We start from the raw sequence: 26,527 nt of genomic DNA on the forward strand, positions 1-26,527 counted from the left end.
TTTGATTTCAACAAAATTAAAGAAGAAGGGTCCAATGGAGTTGTTAGCTGATAGATTATTAAAGTTTATTTAAAAAATCAAATTTATTTTTATGATTAATTTTTATGTGCTTTTTGTCTGTGATTTGGGAATAGTTTATGAAAAGGATATCCCATTCCTATACTATTATTTATGAAAATAAGATTTCTTTTTAGAAGATTTTATTTATTTGAGAGAGCACGAGCAGGGGGAGGGGTAAAGGGAGAGGGAGAACCAGACTCCCTGCTGAGCAGGGAGCCCAGTGTGGGACTCCATCCCAGGACCTTGGGATCATGACCTGAGCTGAAGGCAGACACTTAACCAACTAAGCCACCCAGGTGCCCGAAAATAAGATTTTTTAATACATCTATAATAGCAAAGTGTAATAATAGAATTTATGCTGAGCACTCTTTAACTTTAGCAGTAAGAAATATCCATCCATTAATATTTTAATTGATTGAAAAATAAATAACTCATGTTTCTCACTGAGATGAAATTTAAAATAATAACTTTAAAAATTAATAATTTAATCAAAATCTGCAATACAGATTTTTTCATCATTTGTGTGCTACTAATAATCATAAATGCTAACTCAATCCAGAAAAAAATGTTAAACATTTTGACCTTTTTGACATGTGACATTTTTTTTTTTAAGATTTTATTTATTTATTTGAGAGAAAGAATGAGATAGAGAGAGCATGAGAGGGGGGAGGGTCAGAGGGAGAAGCAGACTCCCTGCAGAGCAGGGAGCCCCATGCGGGACTCGATCCCGGGACTCCAGGATCATGACCTGAGCCGAAGGCAGTCGCTTAACCAACTGAGCCACCCAGGTGCCCGACATGTGACATTTTTAAACATAAAAATTCAAATTATAGATACTCATAATAGAATCATCAAAAAGTTGGTTTAAAAGCATTTAAATTTGTTATTTGGGATAAAATTCTTTGGGAGAAATGAAAAGGAAATATGAGAATAGAAAAGAATGCAGTAAAATTTCCAACTGCTAAAATATATGTATATATATATATATGTATTTATATATATTTTAATGGTTGTGGTAACAAATTACTATGGTATTTAAAGTCCATTGGATAAATAGAGCACAACAAATTTTAAATATCAGTATATACTATATTTTTAAAAATCACATCCTTGCAGCATACTTAGAGGTCAACTTAAAAACCACTATAGTTTTTTTCTATTTTCTCCTTCATACTGTAACTATTTGTTTTAAACTTTTAACCCTTTTATAAGAATGCAAGTGATTGAGGATATGGACCATGTTTTCTAAGTTTTGTGTCTTTCACAAAATTTTAACAAAGTGTCTTATTCACAGTGGGAGCTCAACTAAATATTTACTGAAGAAATTATTTCTATTTTATCAAAGAGAGTCAGTTGTTTTTACCTAGACTTCAGTTTAGTTTTTCCTACTCTTGATAATCAGAACAACTGCCTGATGGAAATAAAATTTGAATTAGAAAGTAACTCATGTATTATCTTTAAAATGAGAATAGGAACAATATTGTAAGAAAGAAACAAGGATATATTATAGTAAACCAAATATATTTTCTTAAATGTGATTATTTTTTATATAAAATAAAGCAACATTTAAGCATTCAGAAATGTATTTATTGACATAAAACTGTAGTGTATATATACCCGTAACTAAAACCAGTGTCTTTTCATGATGATTCTTTCTAATGTGCACCAAATTAGAAAGCAGTAAAAACACCAGCAGATGGGTCAGAGTGGTTGGCAACAAACCTTTTCTCCTCAGGTCACTGATAGAATTGTAATGAAAAATTATATATTCTTTTGCGCTTTACTCAGCACCTCTGTTTAGGACACCATAAGCACAAGATATTGCCTAACATTGCCTTATTTGCTGCATATGCTATAATCTAGCAAGAAGAAGTAGCTTATGCATGCAAACTGGTTTACATGTATAAAGCACTTCTGCAGTTTTTGAGGATTATCAAGAAGGTTTGGTCTTGTCCTGTGATTATAATCTTGTGGAACTGCATTTAAATATACAGCATTTTACTCTATACTTAGTATTATTCAAGAAATAATATTACATAGCAACCTTTTAAAAAATAACATAACTTAGACAAAAGCAAACTTTAAAAATACAATAAAAACTCAAAACCAACTTAGAAATATCAAGTTTGGGTTTAGGAATTAGATAGCCTAAAATCTCCCTTATTTTTTACCATTCCCTTGTCACTGAAATTGTTGCTTGAAATAAGAAAATATTATCTTGAATTTATAAAATTTTTGTACTCAAAAGAAATTTGGAAAAAAGAAAAAAAAAGAAAAAAGAAAAGAAAAATTTGGAACTATCAATATATATGACAAACTTTTATTTTAGCAGTATCTTTGTGAATACTAATTCTAGGTAACATTTATTGAGTACCTCCTTTGTACCAGGAACTCTGCTTAGCACTTTACATTTAATCCTTACAACTCTCTGAGGTAGGTAATATTACTGTGCCCATTTTACAAGGTCTCCAAATCAAGTTTCATGGATGGCAAAAGGCACACATGGGGACGTTCATATCCTGGTCTTCCTGAACTGCTTATTAGACTGTGAGCTCCTTGAGGAGGAAGGGGGCAGAGTCTTAGCGTATCTCAGTACCATTACAGTGCTGATTGCATAGAGGAGAAAGTTAGAGAAGACCCTTTCACTGGGTGTCATGACAGTGGGTAATAGCTAGGTATATAGCAGGTGAGTGGCCAGACCAAGAATTGTAATGCTTCAAACAAGCTAAGAAAAATCACATTTGTTAGGACATTAGAGTGTGAAAAGACTTCCACAAAAATGATAGAGTACTATGAAAATTAAATGTTCAAACTCACATCTAATTTCCCTATGATTACATCTAATTAATCAGTGCCAATTTTATTATTTATTATGATGTATGATATTGAAGACCAGGGAGTTTCTATTATGTTAAGCTAGTTCCTTTGTCCTCCTATAAATCTTTAACAGCTTCTTACTTCACCTTAAGGTTTCTTTTCAACTCATTTGTATCTCGGCAAGGAAAAAAATATGGAAGGGAAACCATGTAAATTAGTTCAATTTCTCTGAGGCAGAGAACTCTGGGCTATGAATTTCTGGTGTTTATGTGTTAGTCGAAATAAATAATTAGAACTTAAAAGTGGTCTTTTGGGTTCTTTATTTAAACATTTACTACTTTATTTTCTTAGTAAATGAGATCAGGAATAGCGATTTGATTAAATCACATTCATCACCTATAAAAATGTTAAACTTCTTTATCATTGTAACTTTGGGCTTCTCAAAGACCACCAGCATCCTGAAGAAGAGGACAAGAGCCACACAGGAGCCATTCTCCTGCTCTTGCCCAATTCAGAGTCCCCACAATTTTTCTAGAGTTCGCAAGCTAGCACAAAAGTCTTTTGAACTATTTAAGCTCACTTTAACTGTGTCCTGAAGTCCTAAGTAAAAATAATTTATTCCAAATTGGTCCAAAGGGAATAAAAAGCAAAGTGAAAAGAAATAATTTTATGTTGTCTGGACTGCCAAATTATATAAAGGTAAACAACTCTAGGGGAAAAAAACAAAAACAAGTGTTAAGCATTTTTCCCCCTCCACTCATAAAAAGTACTTTTAAAAAAGTGCCTTTCTTTTATGCACATTAAAGCAAACAAAAAGGATTGACTCAGTGCTCCACTTTGTGGGGAAGACAGCCTGGAGATACTTTATTTAGCTCCCTGCTAAGCCTTTGGTATCCATCAGAACTGTATTTCCATAGTTGTAAAATTGACTATAAGGGAAAGTCTGTTTAATCATCTGTGCATTTCCAATTTGCCTACATAGGTAAAAGCACTTAGAACAGTGCCTGGCACATAGATAGTACACAGGAAATGTTAGCAATAGCAATAGAATGGCTTAGATAGCATCTGTATACTGCCATGACAAAGAAGGAACGTCAAAGGGGATGACTATCTAACCAGAAAAGTAAATAGGGATTTTGATAAAGTCTGAAATTGAGCATTCATGAAGTTTCAGGAGCCCACCTTTAGGATTCCTGCAATCCTACTCTTTCAATTTGTCTCCAAACATAATACAGAAAATATGTTTTAACAAACAGAGCAATCCTTTATTTCAAATTTCTCTTAGACTGCTCTAACTTATTTAGGGTTTGAGGAGATATAAAAATGTCCAGCTTAGGGCGCCTGGGTGGCTCAGTCGTTAAGCGTCTGCCTTCGGCTCGGGTCATGGTCCCAGGGTCCTGGGATCAAGCCCCGCATCGGGCTCCTTGCTCCGCGGGAAGCCTGCTTCTCCCCTCTCCCACTCCCCCTGCTTGTGTTCCCTCTCTCACTGTGTCTGTCAAATAAAATCTTTAAAAAAAAAAAAATGTCCAGCTTAATCACTGTTTGAATGTACTTTATAAAAAATACAGCTGAGAAAACCATGCTGTGCTCAATTTAAAAGCAAACCAAAATAGAGCTCAAAGGACTGAACTAGCAAGGAATTAACATAGGTTTATAATAGATATTAATATTAACTGATAACCCAGGCTGTATGACTGGTAAAATCTTTTCAGCGTTTAATCTTATAAAAATCATTTGGTTATCAAGCAAAGGAACTAATTTTTTTTTCTGAGTACCAAAAGTTTTGGTAAGCCTACCAAAAATAAAAGTTTTTTTTTTATGAACATATCTTAATATACTCAATAAACCATTCCACGTGAAAATACAGAAAAAATAAAATTTTAAACAAAGTATAAATTCTAATACAGAAGAAAAAAGCTGAATGGGAGCAATAGAAAAGTTATCAATTTTAACATGGACCTTATTACCACTAGCCAAAGCTCCTTTAGTATGAGGTCTGTGGGTAAGAAAATGCCAACATAATCATGTTCAAATATGTAAATGAGCTGCAGCTCCAGGTTTCCAGTCACATGCTTACTGAAGCAATAACATGATACATTGACACTGCTTCCATTTCAGGAGAACCTGGTTATAAAGAATAGAGCTAGGAACATTACAATGTACTTGCCCTTTGGTGTAGTAAATTGAGCTAGACTTTTTGGTTTACTTAATTACAGAGTCTTACTATCAAAAATAGATGCTCTAACTTAAAAAAAATACTTTCTTTGGTAATTTTGGATGACATTTCTGAGAAAAGCCCATAAAAGCTCCCTAAAAAATAAAATAATACTTCAAGACGTAGATATAAAATTCTCAAAGAATCGTCAATTAAAAACACACAACTTCCTTCCTGTTTCTGTTTTTGTCAAAAAAGCAGGTTATCTTTACACAGTCTCTGTAGCTCCAAGGAATTCCATTTCCACAGCAGCTTTTGGCGCTTGGGCCAAGCTACTCTTCTTTCGGAATTCTGCTGCGATTTCCTCAAAGGACTTTCCTTTGGTTTCTGGGACTTTGAAAAATGTAAACAGAGTAAAGGCCAGGACCACTCCAGCAAAGAGGAAAAACACATAAGGTCCACAGAAATTCTGCATAGAAACAAACAGAGTTCCAATTAGCAGCTGTTCTACTCCATCTCTGTTCAGCAAATTTACACAATATTAGGCTGCTTACTGCAATGTACTGGAAACACAGAGCTACAATGAAATTGCAGGTCCAGTTGCTAAATGCAGCTATTGCTAAAGCAGCAGGCCGGGGTCCTTGACTGAAGAACTCTGCCACCATGAACCAGGGGATAGGGCCAGGCCCAATCTCGAAGAAACTGACAAAGAGGAAGATGGCTACCATGCTTACATAACTCATCCACGCCAGTTTATCCTGAGGAAAAAACAAAATGAAAACAAAAGTGGGGTTGGGATTATTGGCTGCTGCTTCCTTTAGCTAAGTTCACCTCTCACTGAGTTCAGAGGTGATGCGGCTCTCTGCCTGATAGGTTTATGTGCAAATAACTACAGATTATTCTGGTTTGAGACGGGTTTATTCTAGTCTCAGTCACACTTAAATCTTTTGAATCCTGTCATTAGAAAATCCTCTGGATTAGGACTTTGATTCTCATTCTTCTCCTGTGATAGAAACAAGGCAAGAATCTATGAGCTTTGCTCCTATTCATACCAAGATTGCTAGACAGGATGCCTTACCCTCCATGAAGTAGTGGATGAGGATGCTGGGTTGGAGAGGTCCTGGTACATTCCCTAGGTCACATAGGTAGCCAAATGGCAGAGCCAGTGTTAGAACCTGAGCGGGGCTGACCCCAGAGACTATACTCTGACCATTTGGCGACACTGCCTTCCTTGGTAACAAGTGCAATTCACTTGTGACATTTAAGTCTTTAAACCCCAAAAGCTAGTCCCCCTTTACTTTACATTTCTTCCTTGTATTCTATGCTGTTCCTCTGGCTTTATTTCATAAGTCAGTCTCAAATGTTTTGACATACAGAGCACTTTAGCCTGGAACACAGAAGTGCTATCATATGGTAACCAAAAATCTCAGTGCAAAAATCTACACTTACCAGTAATATAAGTCCCACAGACATGAAGATGGCACAGACAAACATCCCACTCATTCCTATTAGAAACAGAGAGCGTCGCCCTGCCTTTTCCACAAGGAATACCTAGGAAAGTTTTAAAACATACTGACTTAGTTTTTACTGCTGAAGAGGTAATTTTAATTTATACAGCTGGAAGGAGGCAGTTCTATAATCCCGTTTTACAGATGTGGAACTGAGTTGGGGGGTGACTCTTGCCTCAGGTGGCAGAACTGGTCTCAGTGAGCAGAAGTAATTAACAGATACCTGCTTCATTTAGTCAAAGTGATTTGAATAGCCATTCTGGACAAAGAGCCATAACCTTACCATCACTCTGCAATTATCACTTGAATACAGTATTAAGAGGCTGTACATCTTGGATCTCTTCCAATAGATTTCTTGTACATTTAAAATGGCTCTACATAAAAAAGGACATTAATTTATCTTTTGATAATTATCCTGTTCTAAGTACAAGGTTTTGTGCACAGCAGACAACCTGAAATAGTATAACTGTTGCGTTGTCAACCATTCTCATCCAACTTTCTCACTGCTAATAAAGTCAAATTACGACCTGACAACTTACAGAATTTGATCACTTTACCAAATAGTCAGATCTGCATTTTTCTGGTGTGCCTAAAGTGTATTTGGTGCTGGAAGTGAATTATCCATTTGAAAAGATAAGACTTTAAAGCAAAAGCTTAAAGTGCTTTCTTATCCTAATTTAGGAGATAGATCATTGGTACCTTGGGATCTGTGGACCTTTGCATTAATGTTTAACATTTACAATTAGACAAGACCAATGTTTGTTTATACAGACTCTTCTTGCTTGATCCTTGGGATACTGCCAAGGTTGGTGAATCACACACAAAAATTATCTGTCATAATTTCTCACTTCAATGAGTAAATTGGCTTGGCTCATAAATCTATCAGTGACTCAACAGCAATTCAACAGCCTTGAGCTCTGGCTCTGAGAATATCTGAGAAACATTTGTTTTCACCTATAGTAAAAGCCCCTTTCATTTCAGAGGCAATTCATATTCGGGTTTCAGATCACTTCAGGATGATGAGCAAAGAGCCCACACTTACTGTTGAGAAGGTAGTATGAAAAACACCTCGCACCCAAGTTCATAACATTTATCTATATAATTTGACTCTATGACTTTCCAAGTTGACTTGATGACACCATGTCAAGCTATCAAGAAAATAGAAGCATTTCTTCAGGAATGAGGGCTTTACTATGTTTCTTCTGTTTTTGAACAATTGTTACTAATAGGATAATAAATTATGAACTCACTCCTTGAGGATGGAGATGTCTGCCTGACCTAGAACCCTTGTCTTTGCCCAAGACAGTGTGTGTCACGCAGATCCTGGATGCCACTGCTTCTCCTCTAGACCCATCTGTGTCCCCATTCCCTCCACATTTCTTCCTGTTTTGTTTTCTCTCAAGTTTACAGGCTCTCTTCTACCAACCCATCAGTGTGGGAGAAAATATGGAATGTGGAAACATAATTCAGCATGGAGTTAGGAAAGTCTTTCTTTTCCCAAATACTCATTCCAAAAAAAAAATTGATTGATTATGTCCCTTCCAAGTTGGTGAAACATTTAATACTTATCAATGCATATTCCTATTTGTATATCTTTATTTGAAAAGATACACAGAATTCAGTAACATTGGTTAATTTAGGGGAGAGGAGTTGCGTGACTGAAGGACTATGCTTTTTGTACTTTTTGATCCTTAAAACAACTTTTCAAAAATAAATATAATTAAAAATCTTAAATGTTATCTGTAGCCCTGGAGGGTTAATTAGACAGATGATTAGAGCTGACATTTAAAATGTCACTCATCTGTTCAAAAACTTTCACAGAATAAATGGATAAACTCTAAAAAGGCATATTCAAAATAATCAAGAAACTTTTCCAAACAACTACTCCTACTCCAGCTGGGTTGGTGGGGAGGGGGGCAAAAATGAAATTCTGCAGTAGTTTCCTTTATAGGCATTTAGAATTTGGGTTACCCAATTTTGACAACTTGTTGCTTTACACAGCAAATCCTGTCACACATAAAATGTTTTAAGCATAATTTCTATATTAGAAAAATATGTTGAAGTAGGATTTGTAAAAAATATATCTTAGGAGACAAAAGAATGTGAGTAGCCCTTGGATTACATCCCAGTAGCAGGCCTTCATCGATTTTGAGTGGCCTTTTGGCTTGAACAGGCATTATCTCTAAAGGCATGTCTACAGAACTGCTGGTGTTCCCTTGTTATCTGTTCTACCTCCTCTTTCCAAGGTCCAGCACTGTTTAATGTAGTCTGGACAAATCTGCTTTTTGATCTAGGTAGCTAGGCTGTAATTTATTGACCACCCTAAGGTAATAGTTAAAAGTCCATGTGCAGAGAATGAAAAACAAGTGACTGAAGTATATTGAATATAACATGGTGACCAACATTTAAAAGCACAAGCTTTTTGAATATCCTACATTCAAAGATAAAAATAAGCCCAATTATCCTCATTTTAGAGTGAATTACATGAGTTGGGAAGTTTTAGGGGTTTTTTTTGTTGTTGTTTACTTTATTCTTAGATTATTTATGTTAAATATTGTCAAGATACTGAATCATTCATTATATAAGGTATTCGGTCTTGAAAAGACTATATGACTTTTCCCCTTGTGAGAAAAAAAATGACATTTCAAAACTAATAACATTTCAAGTTATACCACTTCTACTCCATCTCTTATAATATCACACACACTTTAATGCATCACCAGAAGTTATGGCCTTGTGAGCTATCTAGAAGCTCTGTTCATTAACCTAATATCGTTAGCATTTGCTGAGTCTGTTTAACCCTGTCATGGGCATAGATACGTTACAGAAGACCTTATTTTTTTTTAAAGTGTTTTTGCCAAGACATCAGGATAAAAAAAGGATTTCAACCATGGAAAGAGAGGAAACTAGGTAGAAGACCCAATATTGATAGGAATGACAAGTAGTCACCTGATCCCAACAGATTCAAGTACAGAGCAAAGGAAAAGGACTCCATCTATTTACACAAGGAAGAAGTCCTCTGTGCCCCAAGTAAGTTATTAATTCACAAATGAGTGACTAAATGGCATCCCAGCAAATGGGGACAACTAGTGATCCACTTGTTCAGCCATGCTTAGTAGTTTGTTATTTGCATATAGGACTCTTCCTGTGACCCACTTGGTTCTATACACCCAATACACATGAGCAATAAATCACTGGTTGCTTTTAGATCACAAGGTACCCCCTTCCCCCATTTCTGAACTGAAGAACAAGTAGCATATTTATCTAGGGTATTAACTCACAGAGAGAGCAGTGAAAACCATGTTGATGGCACCAACTCCAATGGTTGCATAAACAGGTTGGCTGATTCCAGCTCTCTGAAAAATGCTAGTTGAGTAGTAAAAGATCTGTAAAGTAATAACAATTTAGCTTTAATCAAGAATCCTAGCACTGTAGCTTGAAAGCAAGAAATATTTTAGGTTGTTTATTTTTAGTAGTTTCTATGGAACCATGGTCCCTAGAATGCCCTAAACATTTTATCTGTCCTCTTCTTCCAGGCAATGAGAAACTACTATCAACCTTTAGTGTTTGAAATTTCTGATTAAAGTTCTCCTTAAATTTAGCTGAAAACTTGGGGTCTGCATTATCTTGATATGTATTTTTTAATTTTTAAACTTTTTGTTAAGGTATAAAATACAAAAAAGTACACACAACATAAGTATACAGATTAATTTTTACAAACTGAACACACCTGTGTAACCCGCACACAGATCAAGAAATAAATAATTTCCAGTCTTCCAGAACCCCCCAGACTATCCCCCTATTTTTCCAAGGAAGCTCTTCAGCCTCTAACATCATGATAAATTTTGCCTAGTTTTGTACTTGCTATAAATGGAACCACACAGTGTGAATTATTTGGTATCTGGCTTCAACATTACCTTTGCGAGAATTATCTATATAGTTGTGTGTATTTGTACACTGTTCATTTTCATTGCTTAGTATTTTTTTGTATTAATATACCACTATTTATTATCCAATCTACTACTGATGGGTATTTAGGTAGTTGTCATTTGGGTGAATATGAAAGGTGCTGTTATGAACATTCTAGTATAATCCTTGTGAAATATGTACACATTTACATCTAGGAATTAGAATTACTAGACTATAGTGTATGCATATGCTCAGCTTTGATAAATATGGCAAATGGTTTTCCAGAAAAGTTGTGTCAATTGACACTCCTGCCAGCGTGTATAAGAATTCTGGTTGCTATTGCTTTTAATCCAAAATTTTTCACTAATCTCTGTAGACATGGAGAAATCTTCAAAATCTCTCTAATGGCCTTTATTATTAATTATGTTTTTACGTTTATAATGGTCTTTTTAAGGCCATTCTGTCATTCTCTCATCCTCTCTCATTCCTTCCCCATTTATTTATTTATTTTTTATTTTTTTAAAGATTTTATTTATTTATTTGAGACAGAATGAGAGAGAGAGAGAGAGCACATGAGAGGGGGGAGGGTCAGAGGAAGAAGCAGGCTCGCTGCCGAGCAGGGAGCCTGATGCGGGACTCGATCCAGGGACTCCAGGATCATGACCTGAGCGGAAGGCAGTCGCTTAACCAACTGAGCCACTCAGGCGCCCTCCTTCCCCATTTAACACGTCCTGTTGCTGGCACCTCTTCCTGCAGATAGGGCTAATGGAGAAGGACTGTACAGACTGTGCTCAGAGAGGAGTAGCTTATAGCACATTGTACACTATCCCACATTTTTAGGCTGCCCAACAGCCTCAGTTCAACATTTCCTGGATGCCTCTAAGTCAGGCACTGGGATAGTAGCTAAAGCAGGGAGGTTCAGAAAGACTAAGTCTTGTTCCTTTGGATATACAAGCAGAGCTGAGAAAATGGATACAAATTTGGCCTCCAAACCCCGAAGTTATATAGAGTATTAGATTAAAACGGACATCAAGGAACCATTAAAGGAGGATAGAGATGACAGAAGAGCAGTATTCACCTTGTTGATTGAGGTCCAGGTCTCCTTTTGTTTCAACAGATGAGAATTACTTTCTTTACCTCTTCCAAGACTCTGCCCATCCACAAGCCACCCCCTTGTGGATCTGTAATTAGCTCATAATAGAGGAAGCCCAAACCACATTTTTAACAGCAGTAAAAGAGGATAAGTGATTTTTTAAATCTTTTTTTTTTTTTAGCAAATGCTTACTTTTTTTCTTCTAGTAGCTAATTGCCAGTAGAATAATTTTAGTCTGTGTAATGCGGTGATTTCAGTTCAAAACCTAAAAACTGGCTAGTTTAACATTCAGTATGTTTCTTAATCATGTCTTGTCTACTGCCCTCGTTCACCACTGTCATGCCAGTTCACACTGTAGTTTCTTTTGTATGCTGGCTCCCCAAATAGAGTGAAAATTTCTTTTCTTTTTTTTTTTTAAAGATTTTATTTATTTATTTGACAGAGAGAGACACAGCGAGAGAGGGAACACAAGCAGTGGGAATGGGAGAAGGAGAAGCAGGCTTCCTGCCAAGCAGGGGGTCCAAAGGCAGACGCTTAATGACTGAGCCACTCAGGCGCCCCTAGAATGAAAAATTTCTTGCATGGCAGGAAATTTCTTTGCACCTAGCCATTTGGTTTGATTTTGTTTTGTTTAGTTTAGTTTGTTTGTTTGTTTGTTTATAAGTAGGTTTCACACCCAGTGCAGAGCCCAACACAGAGACCAGCATAGGGCCTGAATCCACAGTCCCAAGATCAAGATCAAGAGTCTGATGCTCAACCAACTGAGCCACCCAGGTGCCCGTGGTATACTTCATTTAAATAGGTAAAGGTAGGTGGGTGCCTGGGTGACTCAGTGGATTAAGCGTCTGCCTTCAGCTTAGGTCATGAACCCAGGGTCCTAGGATTGAGCCCCGTGTTGGTCTGCTCAGCGGAGAGCCTGCTTGTCCCTCTCCTTCTGCCCCCCCCAATGCCCTCTCTCTCTCTAAAATAAAGAAAATCTTTAAAAAAAAATAATAAAGATACATAGATAAAGGAAACCATGGACTCCTTTTGCCTGGACTATCCGGAATCCTAAACTTGGTATTCAACTCTAGAAGCCCCTTAATTTAAGGTTTTTTTTTTTTTTTGTATAATTATTCTCCTTTTCCCGCTTTTGTATTAATTATGATTTTTGCTTTTTACCTTCCATCTTAATAGACACAGTGTCATTGATTGTTGACATTTTTAAAAATTCTAATCCAATTTTAGAAAGCAGATGAGGCAAAACAAAGAAAATTAATGCTCAGTATATGTTTATTGTAGTAAAACATGATATCAACATTTTAAAATGCCTTTATTTATTTAAATTTATACCCCTTTCCCGGGGTCCAGAGTCTCTTATGGTTTGTCTCCCTCTCTGATTTCTGGATATTATATGTAACTAATGAATCATTGAACACTACATGAAAAACTAATGATGTACTCTACAGTGGCTAACTGAACTAACTAACTAAAATAACTCAAGAAATTCTAATATAAAAAAAAATTTATACCCCTTTCTTTCCCTATTTTAGGGAGTTAGAGAGTATTCTTAAACTTACCCCATTGATTCCAGAAAATTGCTGAGCCACATGCAGCATCAGTGCGACTAGAATAGGCTGTCGGTAGCTGGAGTTGGTGAAGAGCTGAATTATGGAGACTTTCTGTTCACTGGATGCTTCTTCTTTTTCCTTTCTCATCTCATTGATGTCTTTGGTGACATCAGTACCTCCTCTGAGTCTTTTCAGGCCTGCCCACAAAATGATCAGATTGATACAACTCAGGTCAAAACAAAAGCAAGTTTATTTTTATTATGTTAATGAAAGAGCTATAGTTCTGCATAGCCCATTCTATTGCTTTACAGCATGAGTGTTGGCAATTCTTTTTGTTAAATTAAATCCTGTTTTTAAATTTTGAGAAAAACATTTGGCTTTATCTAATGACAAAGAAAACTATGATCTTTGTTATCATAAAAGCATAATGCAGGTAAAGGTCTTTTAGAAGCCTCTGGTTGAGTCCAATCCTGTGCACATGGGTTTCCCACTTGGGATCAAGTGTTTATGGGTTTGAAATGGCATGCGTGAGTCATATTGAAGTGATCTTGCACATTCTTCTTACATGTAATCATTGACTTCATTTGGAAAGCGCTCATACCAACTTGACCAGTAAACATTCTTGCACATTGTTTTTCATTAGTTGATAGTTCCAAAACAATAGGAAGAAAGAAAACCACCCACAGGCTTACTTTTCTTTGCTTTGACTTCTTCATCCAACTTGATGTAAAGGTACCTGGGGCTTTCTGGACAGAAGAAGAGCAGCAGAGACTGGATGATGGCTCGCACAGCAGACAAACCAAGCAGGATATGCCACTGCTCATGATTGCCCAGGATAAAGTTGAGGCCAACAATCTGAAAAGGCAGGGAGGAAGCATGGCAACTGCACAACACTTTGGGTCTGCCTTCTGTAACCATTTGTTGAAAAAGTACGTTGGTTATTTAATAGTAATCCCTGACAACTTTGCTTCAAGTATGCCCAAAGCAGAAACTATTACTAGTGTGTCTTACTTAACTAAATTTGGGACTATTTGTTTTACAAAGAATTCACTTAGGTTTGTTTTCATTAATGCATATGGGCCATTTAGGATGGGAAACAACCAAACTTTTAAGAACACATTTGACATCTAAAGCAACACCAAAAACCATGTGTAACTTTGGACCCTAAAAAATTTCTCCTTAGATTACCCAGAAAAATAAAAATGGGATTATATAGATAGAACAATCATTATAATGAGACCCAGATTTATCATCCTTATTGCAGTGGTTTACCCTCTGGATAATCCTAGGTTAAGGGTTCTGAGGACTCTGAGTCCATGGGATGGAAGGGAAGGATAGAGCCAGCTGAACAAAAAACTGCTATGGTAATCATACACATATTAATTGTCCAGGTAAGATGCTCAAAACAAAGGAAATCCTGGGGCGCCTGGGTGGCTCAGTCGTTAAGCGTCTGCCTTCGGCTCAGGTCATGATCCCAGGGTCCTGGGATCGAGTCCCGCATCGGGCTCTCTGCTCGGCGGGGAGCCTACTTCTCCCTCTCCCACTCCCCCTGCTTGTGTTCCCTCTCTTGCTGTGTTTCTCTCTGTCAAATAAATAAATAAAATCTTTAAAAAAAAAAAAACAAAGGAAATCCAGCAGTTAAAAATGTGAAGTTTCCAATTCTTTGAAATCTGAACAGAATAATTTAATTCTAGACTAGCTCCAGAAGTTCAAGACCTGGCATGTTGGGTCATCTCTAGTGCCAACCCTACCACAGATCCAAGGGGAGAAGTGAGGAGTGAAGCAGTAATAATTTAGCTTTGGGCTAAAAAGCCTAAGTCTCTACAGCATCCCCACTCCCAATGGTGGAACTAGTTTTTTCCGCTGTGCTGGTCTATCAGGGAGGAAGAAGCTGGATAAAGTAGAGGATGGGTGAAGTAGGGGATGGGAGTTTTTACCTGACTAATAAGAATGCCCGTGACAATGGCCAGCTGGTGAAGTGTGCCAAGGGCACCCCTGAGTGTGGTTGGAGCAATTTCACCAAGGTACATTGGAACCAAGCCTGAAATTAGTCCTGCATAAAACATGAACATAAATGTGAAAGTACAGCCAGGACTATCTCAATAACAATAATTTGGTTTAAGTATAGTCAATATCCTGACTAAAATGTCCTGTCAGAGTCTGTTGGAAGACCCCTTGTCCCCAGTCATAGACACAGTTTATGCAAAGAATATTTGTTGATAAGACTCGATTGAAGTTGTAGTTGGATATAGCAATAGAAAGAAATGGTTAGTCATGGATTTGACAATTATTCATAGCATTGCCTTATTTAGTTAAAACCATGTTAAAATTGACTTTACATCATAATGCCTCAAGTTGTCTTCAGAAAAGAGACGGAAGAATGCTTTAATAATATTCTTGATCTAAACTCATAGTATTACAGGAAATTAGAACATATCTAGGCCAATCTCTTTACTTGATAGAGGTGAGAAACAGTTTATCCAAGATCATAGTGCAATAGAGCTTTAGCACTAGAACTACAAGCCCTGAGTCTACACAATGTGGAAGTACCTCAAGATCACTGTTAAAGTGGTGAGGGAGGTGTGGACAGGTGGAAGAGGTTAAGGAATTCAGGGGCTCTTCCCTCAATTACTCCACCCAGAGCAACCCAGCTTCTTCTTTATTCTCTCCTAACAATGGGCTTCAGAAAAGATTTTGGTGCTTAAAGGAATACCAAAAAATTGAAAAGCCCTAGGCAATTCTGCCTTCTATAGCTTTCTTAAACACAGATGTACTCAGTCATGTTGGAAATGGTGGAGTATCCAGCCATTTGCTGAGTGCATAAAAAGGTTAGAGACTATCAACAAGCAAGGTTGAATGCAATGTTTAGCATTTTCTTGAGAATTTAAAAATAAGACTTGTTAGAGTCTTCCTCTTAGAGAGTTTGTCTATAAAATGAAAATATATGGTTTTTGTGTAGAAGATTAATTTGGGAGCTCTTTCAATATGTTTTTAATGCTTTAAATTGTTCTTAATATCTCACCTGAACAGTTGCATGATTGATATGGCATCTGAATTTTGGCTGACATTTACATGTGACTCTAATGTGTGGTCTATTGAACTTAAATGAGAAAAAGCCCATTTAGGGCGCCTGGGTGGCTCAGTCGTTAGGCGTCTGCCTTTGGCTCAGGTCATGATGCCAGGGTCCTGGGATTGAGCCCCTCTTCGGGCTCCCTGCTCCTCGGGAAGCCTGCTTCTCCTTCCCCACTCCCCCTGCTTGTGATCCCTCTCTCGCTGTGTCTCTCTCTGTCAAGTAAATAATAAATAAAATCTTTAAAAAAAAAAAGAAAAGCCCATTTATTTGTCCCTTTTCCAGGCTGTACTTTCTGTGTAATACCTCCTATTGTAGCTCAAGAACATAATAATGTAGATAAGCTCACAGGTCTGAGTTCACACAAATTTAAAGTCAAAATGTATTTCTGGGCGCCTGGGTGGCTCAGTTGGTTAAGCGACTGCCTTCGGCTCAGGTCATGATCCTGGAGTCCTGGGATCGAGTCCCACATCGGGCTCCCTGCTCAGCAGGGAGTCTGCTTCTCCCTCTGACCTTCCTCCCTCTCATGCTCTCTGTCTCTCATTCTCTCTCTCTCAAATAAATAAATAAAATCTTTTTTAAAAAATGTATTTCCTATAATCTTTAGCAATTTTAATGCTCAGAACAGGACCAGGCATAATTTAAAAAGATAATTGGGGAGTACAAGTTACTTGGCTATGCTAGTGATAGGTTGCTCCACAATGTTTATAGCATTTCTTTTCAATTTTCCCAAAAATATTTGTGATTTTTTTTTCATACCGTATTTTTTAAAATGGAGAAAGAAGAAAGAAGAATCATGATTTGGAACTCCTTGATAGTGTTATTCTTTGCATTTTACAGAACATCCAGTTAATATATCTAAGGCCAGGCAGAGACAGTGCCAGAATTAATTCATTCTGAATCTAAATCTCTCCACATGTGGGTTGCCTCTTCACCTTGATAAAGCTATCCTAGCTTTCAGCTATTTGTATTAACATTGAAAACAATGAAAAGAGACTTTTAATTAAGTTATTAACTTGTGGGTATTTTGGACTTTTGTTTCAGGGGATCATTGAAGACACATGAAGCTGTAGTCTTTTCTCTTTGCAAGTAAAAACTATAAACATTTTATACATCATTTTGTGCTCTCACACCCTCCCCTGGCCCCAGTGGATATTAGTGCTTTGAAAGACAGCTCTATGATTTGGGACAATGGGTTAAAACCTTGGCTCCAAACCATCAGAATCAGGGCTTCACCGGCATTGAGAAGCTAAAGATTTAGCTATTTTAGAGATGAAGTGATCCTCCCTTTTAGAGATGTTCAGACCTCTGCTGATTAAATTTGCTTCTGAAAATTTGAAACTTCCAAAAGTTTGAAAAGCTATTTCCAAGAACTAGTGATTCCAGATATTCAGATGTGAGGTTCGCAAGGGGCGCATCCTTTGTCCATTATGAACTCCTCTACCAGCTGCTCCTGCCTGACTCCCTGTCCCTGTGGTCACTGCCACTGTAATGCTTCACCCAGCCGCATCTGAAATCCAACCGCTAAGGGAATGTGGTCTGAGGGATGGGCTTGGGTGTCGAGGTCTTTTCAGAAAGGAGAGATAGAGACCTAGGTGGCCAAGTAGGCCATAAGAGCCAAGGTGGAGGTTCTGAGTGTAGCAGTGTGCCACTGTCTACTGCAGAGCAGGAGCAGTAACAACAGCTGGCTTTTCTCGGCAGCTTACTATAGGCAGACTCTATGCTGAACATTTTACATGTATTCTCACAAGTGCCCTACATCGTACATACTATCTCCTTCATTTAACAGATCAGGAAGCTATGAGTTAAATTATTTATCTTCGATTATACCCCTGGAAATTGCCATGAGCAAGAAGATAGTTTCACAACTCCCACTTACTGGTCCCAAACCTCCCTGACTCAGGACTTCAATTTTATGCTATTGCCTTTCCCTTTTGTGATGCCACCTCCGGCTTGAAAACTTCCCTGCATGTTACCATATCTGCCTTTAGAATAATTTTAAGACAAGTGTGTGTGTGTGTGTGCACATGTGTGTGCATGGTTGACTTACCACAGTAGAGTCCTGATATGCTTCTTCCTGAAATTATAAGAATGTGAGATGGTCCCAGTTTTGAAAACCCCATCAAGAGAGCTCCAACTAATGAGAGAATGTTTGCTACCAACATGGCTTTGATTCTGAAATTTTAAAAAGCAAGAATTAAAAATTCAGCATCAAAATTTGATAAAATTATTTGCTTTCAGAGTATGCTAAGATATTTACTTAAGAGCAGTTATTTTAATTTTTCTGAAAAAGTTAGTTGGGGAATTTTAAGCCATGATTGCTAGTTTGATTTATCTGTGGACTAAAGCATTAACAGTAAATAATGTTTATAATGAAAAAATCTGGGTTTCATGCATGTGATCTCCACAGTTTACTAGAGATGACTCAGTTGTGGTGATGACTGGTTTGATTTAAGATAACACTTCTGAAATTTTTTCAAACAGTTAACTAAGTTTTCTACAAGTTGCTTGTTTTAAGTAATTGTCTGGTGATAGCTATATTCAACACTGTAGTTGTAATCTATTACATCCTCTTTCTTTCCCCTCTTTCTTCCTTCTCTTCTCTTTTTCCTTCCTTCCATCCTTCCTTCCTTCGTTTCCTCCCTCCCTCCTTCCCTCCTTTCCTTTCCTTCTCTTCTCCTTCCTTCCTTCCTTCCTTCCTTCCTTCCTTCCTTCCTTCCTTCCTTCCTTCCTTCCTTCCTTTCTTCCTTCCTTCCTTCCCTCCTCCCCTCCTTCCCTCCTCTCCTCTCCTTTCTTTCTCCCCCACCTTCTTTCTTTCATTCTTAATGGTGCAGGTTTTAGTTGATGTAGATGATGTAAGGACTTTCAAAGTTAAATTTATTTTACTATGAATTATTTGGAAGTAAATTAAAATTTACTTTAAGTGTTTTATCATAGAGAATTATAATTATTCTTATTTTAACATTGCATGTCATCATATTTCCAGAACCTATGAATTAATGTCAACCAACGTAAAATATGTATAAAGCTGACAATAGCAAAAAAAAATCATTTTCAAAATTAATCATATGAAAATTAACAACATTTGCAGATATCTGATACTTTTATTCCTATTAAATGGGAAAGTGGGGCACAAAAACCTTCTTTAAAGTTCAGTAGATGATGCTAAGACCAGTAAAAGAACCTGAATGGACAGGTGTGGAAATATTTGTGCCACAGAGAAATGTAAGCATCTTGTTATGTTCTGTGTCAATGTTTCAAACTTGAATAGGTGAGCTTTTTCTAAGCACGTATCTTTAATACCAGACAGATTTTTTTTTTTTTCTGGAGAGTAAAATTATGTAGTCTTATACTGCAATGATTGCCCAACAAGTATGTGATAGGCTTAATAATATCCCGTTAAGAGTCCACATCCTAATCCTCAGACTCTGGGAATATATTACCTTATATAATAAAAGGGATTTTGCAGATGTGATTAAATTAACAGTTTTGAGATAAAGAGATTATCTTGGATTATCCTGGTGGGCCCAGTGATGGAATCACAAGTATTCTGGTAAGAGGAGGGCAGAGGAGAAGATAATGTAATGGCAGAAATAGGATTGGAGTAATGTACTTTGAAGATTGAATGGGGGGCCACAAGCCAAGCAATATGGTGACCACCGGAAGCTGAAAAAGGGCAAGGAAATGGGTTCTTCCTTCAGAAGCTGCAGTAGGAACCAGCCCTGCTGACACCTTGGCTTCAGCCAAATGAAACTGAATTTGAGCTTCTGACCTCCAAAACTATAAGAAAATAACTATCGTTTTCAGCCACTGTTTATGGTAACTCATTAGAGCAGTAATAGAAAACCAACATAGGAAAATGTCAACTACTCAAAGGGAGGGGAAACAGTGATTTAGAGCTGGTCAGTTTCAGAGCTGCAGAGCAGAGAAAGACAGGGCTGTTTCTCTCTGAAGTACCCTTTCTCTACTCAAGTTCAGAGGGCAAACAAATTCAATAATTTACCTTAAGAAATTGTTACTAGCTGGCTAGTACTATATATTCTGTTAGGGAATATATTCTATTAGGGAGAAAAACTCTTAAAAGAGATAGCTTGAAAGTATATTTGATGCCAGATTGCTCTAAAGTCCCTCTTCCTTATCATCAGTGGGTGCTAGAGCACTTTGTACCACTTAAAGGATTTTAACTTCTGCTCAGGCATGAGAAATGGCCAAGAATAAATAATCCAAAAATACATGAAATCACTGAATCAGGGAGAAGGAAATATATTTCTAAGTATATTTCTTTAAATTTTGCTCTAAATACTCCTGTTAGCATAGGCTTTAACACTGTCATGATCATTGTCTTCATCAGCATCAGCATCAAAGTAAGGCTACATTCAGTGCCTGCTTACTATGTGCTAGGCATTGTGATAAATCCTCTGTCTGTGCTCTCATGTAATTCTCACAATAATGCCATGAGTTAGGTATTATTTTTTCCTACATTGTAGATGGATGGGGAAACATCTTAGAGAACCTAAGTAACTTGCTCATTTTCACACAACTATTAAGTGTTAGAGCTGGGGCTTGATCTGTATGAAACCAAAGGTTAATGCTTGATTCTAGTGAGTTCCATTTTTTTATACAAAAGAAAGAATGCATTTAAAGGCAGGCTATGTATACCTTCCTTCATTTACGGTAGTGTGGATTGCACAGACCATGGTCTTCTCCACCATGTCTTTGTAATTAAATTTTAAGTGCACAACTTCGGGAAAAATTGACCCTGAGAAGCCAAATCTATGAAGCAGTGGCCACAGACATTTATTGCCTATTACACAATTATAAGGAAAGACTTTTTTTTAAAAGAGGTAATGGAAAAATAAGCTTTTATTTACTTATTTTTAATTGATGGAGCAATGACCTGGTCAATAAGGAAAATCATGTCATTTCTCAATGAATCTTCCTAGAAAAATAGTTTATATAGAGACTGAACTCTTTTGTCTTAATTTTGATGTTAAAATTATTTTTAAAAAAATTTTTAAATATTTTATTTATTTATTTGACAGTGAGAGAGGGAACACAAGCAGGGGGAGTGGGAGAGGGAGAAGTAGGCTTCCCGCGGAGCAGGGAGCCCAATGCAGGGCTCGATCCCAGGACCCTGGGATCATGACCTGAGCCGAAGGCAGATGCTTAACGACTGAGCCACCCAGGCACCCCTGATGTTAAAATTATTAATTTTGTGGGTGCTATTCATGGAGAATCATTTTTCTACTGATACTTGGAAGAAGCCTCACTTTTAGTTTACCAAAGTCATTTGATAAATGATCATTTGACATTGTTTTGGGGTATGACCATTGTTGATGCTAAATTCTAAGACTTGAGAGGGTATGCATCCTGTATCTATCACGAGGACATGAATTAAATGCTTTAGAGTACATCACTAGACATGTCAAAATCTCATTTCTAAATGAGATGAGAACAAGGGCTTACATTTTTTCTTTCTTTCTTTTTTTTTTTAAAGTAAGCTCCACGCCCAACTTGGGACTTGAACTCATGATCCGGAGATCAAGAGTCGCAGGCTCCACCAACTGAGCCAGCCAGGCACCCCTTAAATTTTCTCTTTAGGGGTGGAAGAGGTATAAAACATTAGTAGCTGCTAAAAGAATTGGTTGATTCATATTTTAAAATTTAACTTTGCTTAATTTTATTTATTGTAGAAATATTAATCTAGAAAATTTTCCAATTATTGCATAAACCAGTTTGGTTCAAATTAAAATGATTAAAATTTTTTTTTAACAATTAAAGTCAGTTTGCGAACCCTGTAACTTGCAGATTCTGATTTTTAAGTTCAGCTAAATACCAGCAAATTGATAAAAATGTGAGAAACTATTATCTTTTGTGGTAGAGGAAAGTCCCTTTCAAGTAAGAACAAGAATAAAACTTGGGTTATTATGCTACTCATTTTTTTAAAAGATTTTATTTATTTATTTGAGAGAGAGAGAGCATGAGAGCTGGGTGAGGGACAAAGGGAGAAGCAGACTCCCCGCTGAGCAGGGAGACTGATAGGGTCATGACCTGAGCCGAAATGCTTAACTAACTGAGCCACCCAGGTGCCCCAATGATACTCATTGTTTAAGAAAACTTCTTATAGTCTTATATAAAATCTCCAGTGCAAGAGAAGGAAATTATCAGAATTTTAATAATGAGAGAGATAAAATTATAATTTAAAGTAAGAATTTAAAAAACTAAATGAATTGTAATCTAGAATTACTAAAATAGTTACCTATATATATATACATCTTTAGAGGTTTTTGCATTTTCTAAATTTTCCATATTTGCGTATTTATTTTTATCATCAGAGAAAAAGAAATTAATAAACAAAAGGTGGCCTCAAAACAGAAAATGAGTCCAAAAAAAAACCCATTTGATTTTCTGATTTTATTTCCTCTCTCTGTGTGTGGGGGTGGAATCCCAATTTTTAGTATGTCACATGACTAAGTGAATGAAATTTAAGTGTAAAGGAGTTCCAGGGAGTTTTTTTTTAAATGACATTTTTAATCCAATACACTTGATAAAAACCAGGGTAAAGAAGTGGAGACACTACTTGCTTCATCTCTGGTTGGGGCTTTGAGAGAGCAGTAGCAACAGCTAGAAACCCATGCCAAGTATATTGGGCAATTGGGAGTTAGGGATATTGATTTGACCTTAGGACTTGACTGATCCAAATGCCAAATTCTAATTTGAAAATGAAAAACTGGATGTCTGAGAAATGGAGTGATTTGGTGAAGCAAACAATGGATTCCCTGGTTAAAAATTTTACTCTTAGCTCTGCCATTGAGTTCCTGAGTTAACCATTTATGTAGTGGTTTCTTAACATGTTTTATTTTATTTTAGTTTTTTAAAGATTTATTTGAGAAAGAGAGAGAGGGAGAGTGAGCGGGGGGGAGGGGCAGAGGGAGAGAGAGAGTATCTCCAGCAGACTCCCCACTGAGCATTGAGCCTGACTTGGGGGTGGGGGCTGGATCTCAGAATCCTGAGATCATGACCTGAGCCAAAATCAAGAGTCAGACACCCAACTGACTGAGCCACCCAGGCACCCCAATATGTTTTAAAACTAAAAAATTTAGAGAATCAAATCAGTTCTGTGGAAATACACACCAAACCCACTTTTGCTATAAATGCCTCTATGGTTAAGCAGATTAGGGCAACAGCTTTCTCCATTATTTGTTCTAAAACCTAATTCATAGGTTCATGAATTGAAAAGAACAACTCTGAAACTATTCCACAAAAGGAAAGATGATTTCTTTCTCAACAAAGTTTTAGAAACCCCAAATACTAAAGTTTCCATGTTTATGCTTATTTATGAAACTTGCCTACCTTCCAAGCCGATCCCCTAGCCACCCGCCAAAGAATGATGCAATCATTCCACCAACTGCAAAGCTAGACACAGACAAGGACCAGAGCATGGTGACGAGGCTAGCAGATGCTGTAGTTTCTTCCTCCACCAAAGGTGTTGGTATTGAATCCCCTAGGTATGGGACTGTGGGCAGTTCCTTTGTACTGTTGATAGTATAGTTGTTGATAGCTTTTCGGTCATTCAGTGGAATACCCAAAACGTATTCATAATGGGATATTATTACCTGAGGAAATAAAATAAAGAAAAATAGCTCCAACATTTCAAATATTCTATACACCTTTTGTTTGTTTTTCCCTTAGAATGTTGTTAGGTGTTTAAAAGGGTCATCCCAATTATATGTATTATATACATACAAACACAGATAGATTTACTTACAGTTGACCATATCCTGTAAAACAGAGGTTGCAAATTCCAGTGCCCACATGAACTAGGCAGGAACAAATAAGTGAAGGAGAACCTTGATAACTAGAGGACTGAAATACTGTCTCTATATTGAGAATATAAGAGCAAATGGGCAAGATTATAGCACTGGAGAGCATCTCCCCCACCTAAAGAAGGAAGCTGCAAATGTGAGACTAGTATTACATGACCTTTAATTTTTAAAAAAGAAGCCAGAAATCTGGGTTTTTATGTAAAATTCTTCAAGTTTTAAGTGCAGGCATCTATTCAAATTGAAACTATTCTGCAGATAAAAAGATACATTTTCACACCATGTTACCTCTGCACAGCAGGGTTTAAATTGATTTATGTAAATATTCTAATAGAAGCATAAAAATGGCTGTAAGAAAAAAGTTTGGGAAAGATAAGATGAAGCCAAAAATAAAGTTAGTATACAAAATATAAACCCTCGGTGCTATATCCTTGCTAGAAATATGCTATAAATTTACCAGTAAATTTCCTAGAAGCCAGTGCAAAGAGAGGAAAACAATCATGTATATTGAATTTCAAAGATAAAAATAACTCAGTGGCCCCTGAGAAGAGATTGATACCTGAAGGAGTTTCTTCCTCTGTGTCCTCACAAATTTCAGTATGTAATAGAATGAACAGAACTCAAAATTAAATATCACACAGCCATAGTTTATCCTGTGTTTCAGAAGAGGCAAAGATCCTACCAAAGTATAATTGAGTAAAGGCACAGCCTTCGGGCTTCTTCCCTTGTCCTTCCTCTCAGTGCTGATTTGGTTACTATTCAGTGGCATGGGAGGACCTCTGACAAGGACCTGGAACGAACCTGCTCTAGGTTGTCAGTCATGGGCAAGGCCCTATGTGGTAAAATCAGCTGAGTGAAGGAGGGAATTGATATCCTCTTATGATAAAAGAAGTCCGACCAAGACATTTTCCTCATTAGCAGACCATTCTACATGGATAATATGCATAGAAAAAAGGCTAGAAGGAACTATCTGAAATGTTCTCAGCTGTTTGCTCTATGTGGTAGAATTAGTATAGGTGATTTGTTCCAAATACTTTCTATAACAGGTATGTGTAGTTTTTATAATCATAAAAAAGTGTGATTCTAAAATACTCTTAAACAATGCCACGTGTCATTCCACTAACAAACACAAATGAAGCTGAACATCTATTCTTCTATAATGATGTTTAAGCAGCTTGTTAAACACAGAAAGAGGGGCTCTAGAGAGGACACGAAGCCCGATGCCAGTGGGGGATCCCTATTTTCAAGTCTGGCTCTAGGACTTGGATTGCAGGAAGGGAAACCTTAGCCTAATTTTCTCTCTCCTTCCCTGGAAAAGATGGTTTAAATAGGATGTGAAAAGGTCTTCCACAAAGATACTCTGCTGATCCTAAATTACGGTGATGCTGAACCAAATTTCAAGAAGGCTGCTAAATCGGCACGTGTTGTCATCACCCACAGAAAAAAGTGGTGACCCCCAGCATTGTTATCTAAATCTCTCAACTACAGCAAGACCACCACACTCATGATAATATGTGGCACCCAACCAAAGCACATCTTCTGGCCCAAGGAGCGACGCTTTCAGGTGATAGACTGTGGTCAGTACATTTTCCTTGGAGTCCAACATTGTAAGGGAAGAAGGTGAAATATGATATATTTGGAGAAGGAAAGATGGTGGAGGAGTAGGGGACCCTATTTCAACTGGTCCCCGGAATTGAGCTGGATATCTACCAGACCGCTCTGAGCACCCAAGAAACCAGCCTGAGATGTAAGAAGATCTGGATCTCTACAAACACAGGCGGTTGGTTTTGAGGTACGAAGCGGGGAGCTGTGATTCCATGAGCAGATATCGGAGGATAAACGGCAGCGGGAGGGTGCCTGGACATGGGGATCCTACACCACCGGTGAGCGATAGCCTCGCGCACTGGGGACGGGTCACAGACTCACTGACCGGTAGCGGCGGGGAAAGGACTTTAGGGCAGCCTCTGGGGCGGAACCTGGAGCGACGGGGTCGGGTGGGCAAACTGGGAGCGGCTGGCGGTTTTAGAAGCACAAAGGGCAGAGACGTGCCCTGACCTGGAGGCAGGACTGGGAGCACTGTGGAGGGGCGCACAACCCAGGACGCTGCAGTTTATAGCAGCACGGACAGAAATGGAGATGGTGTGGCCTGGAGAGCTCACTGAAGAACAGACTGCAGTCTCTCTGCTCTGAGGCAGAGGGTTGGAAACGGTCTCTTCTGCTCTGACTCGTGGAAGAGACACGGAAAGCCACCAGCGAAAGCCACCAGAGAACAAAAGCCCCAAAGACTGATTCCTGCTGAGCCCATCCCCTGCCACAGGGGCGCAGGGCAACTCCGCCCAAACAGGGTTGCCTGAGTAACAGAGCGGCAGGCCCCTCCCCGAGAAGATAGGCTGGGAAAACAAGAGGCCAGCAACACTAAGGTCCCAAGAAAACAGGTGCATCTTGTTTGGGTTCTGGTCAATAATTTGGACTCTACATTCCCTCAAACACCCATCAACAGAATGACTAGGAGGAGGAACCCCCAAAATAGAAAAGACTCAGA

At 37.7% G+C, this 26,527-nt stretch overlaps 1 protein-coding gene across 1 annotated transcript in view; it reads right to left on the reverse strand.

The window, feature by feature from the left end:
• Positions 1-1,265: 1,265 nt before the first annotated feature.
• The window catches only part of SLC2A2 (solute carrier family 2 member 2), a 35,150-nt gene continuing 9,888 nt past the window's right edge, over positions 1,266-26,527 (reverse strand). The window contains exons 3-11 of the mRNA XM_006748759.3: positions 23,516-23,778; positions 18,213-18,337; positions 15,030-15,145; positions 13,785-13,947; positions 13,102-13,289; positions 9,822-9,926; positions 6,482-6,583; positions 5,587-5,790; positions 1,266-5,501 (exon numbers count right to left, since the gene is read on the reverse strand). Coding sequence (XP_006748822.2) covers positions 5,301-5,501; positions 5,587-5,790; positions 6,482-6,583; positions 9,822-9,926; positions 13,102-13,289; positions 13,785-13,947; positions 15,030-15,145; positions 18,213-18,337; positions 23,516-23,778 — 1,467 coding nt within the window. The 3' untranslated portion in view covers positions 1,266-5,300. The remainder of the gene's footprint in view (positions 5,502-5,586; positions 5,791-6,481; positions 6,584-9,821; positions 9,927-13,101; positions 13,290-13,784; positions 13,948-15,029; positions 15,146-18,212; positions 18,338-23,515; positions 23,779-26,527) is intronic.

The sequence above is a fragment of the Leptonychotes weddellii genome, chromosome 1 (genome assembly GCF_054177405.1).
Source record: "Leptonychotes weddellii isolate Sample4059 chromosome 1, ASM5417740v2, whole genome shotgun sequence".
Taxonomy (NCBI): domain Eukaryota; kingdom Metazoa; phylum Chordata; class Mammalia; order Carnivora; family Phocidae; genus Leptonychotes; species Leptonychotes weddellii.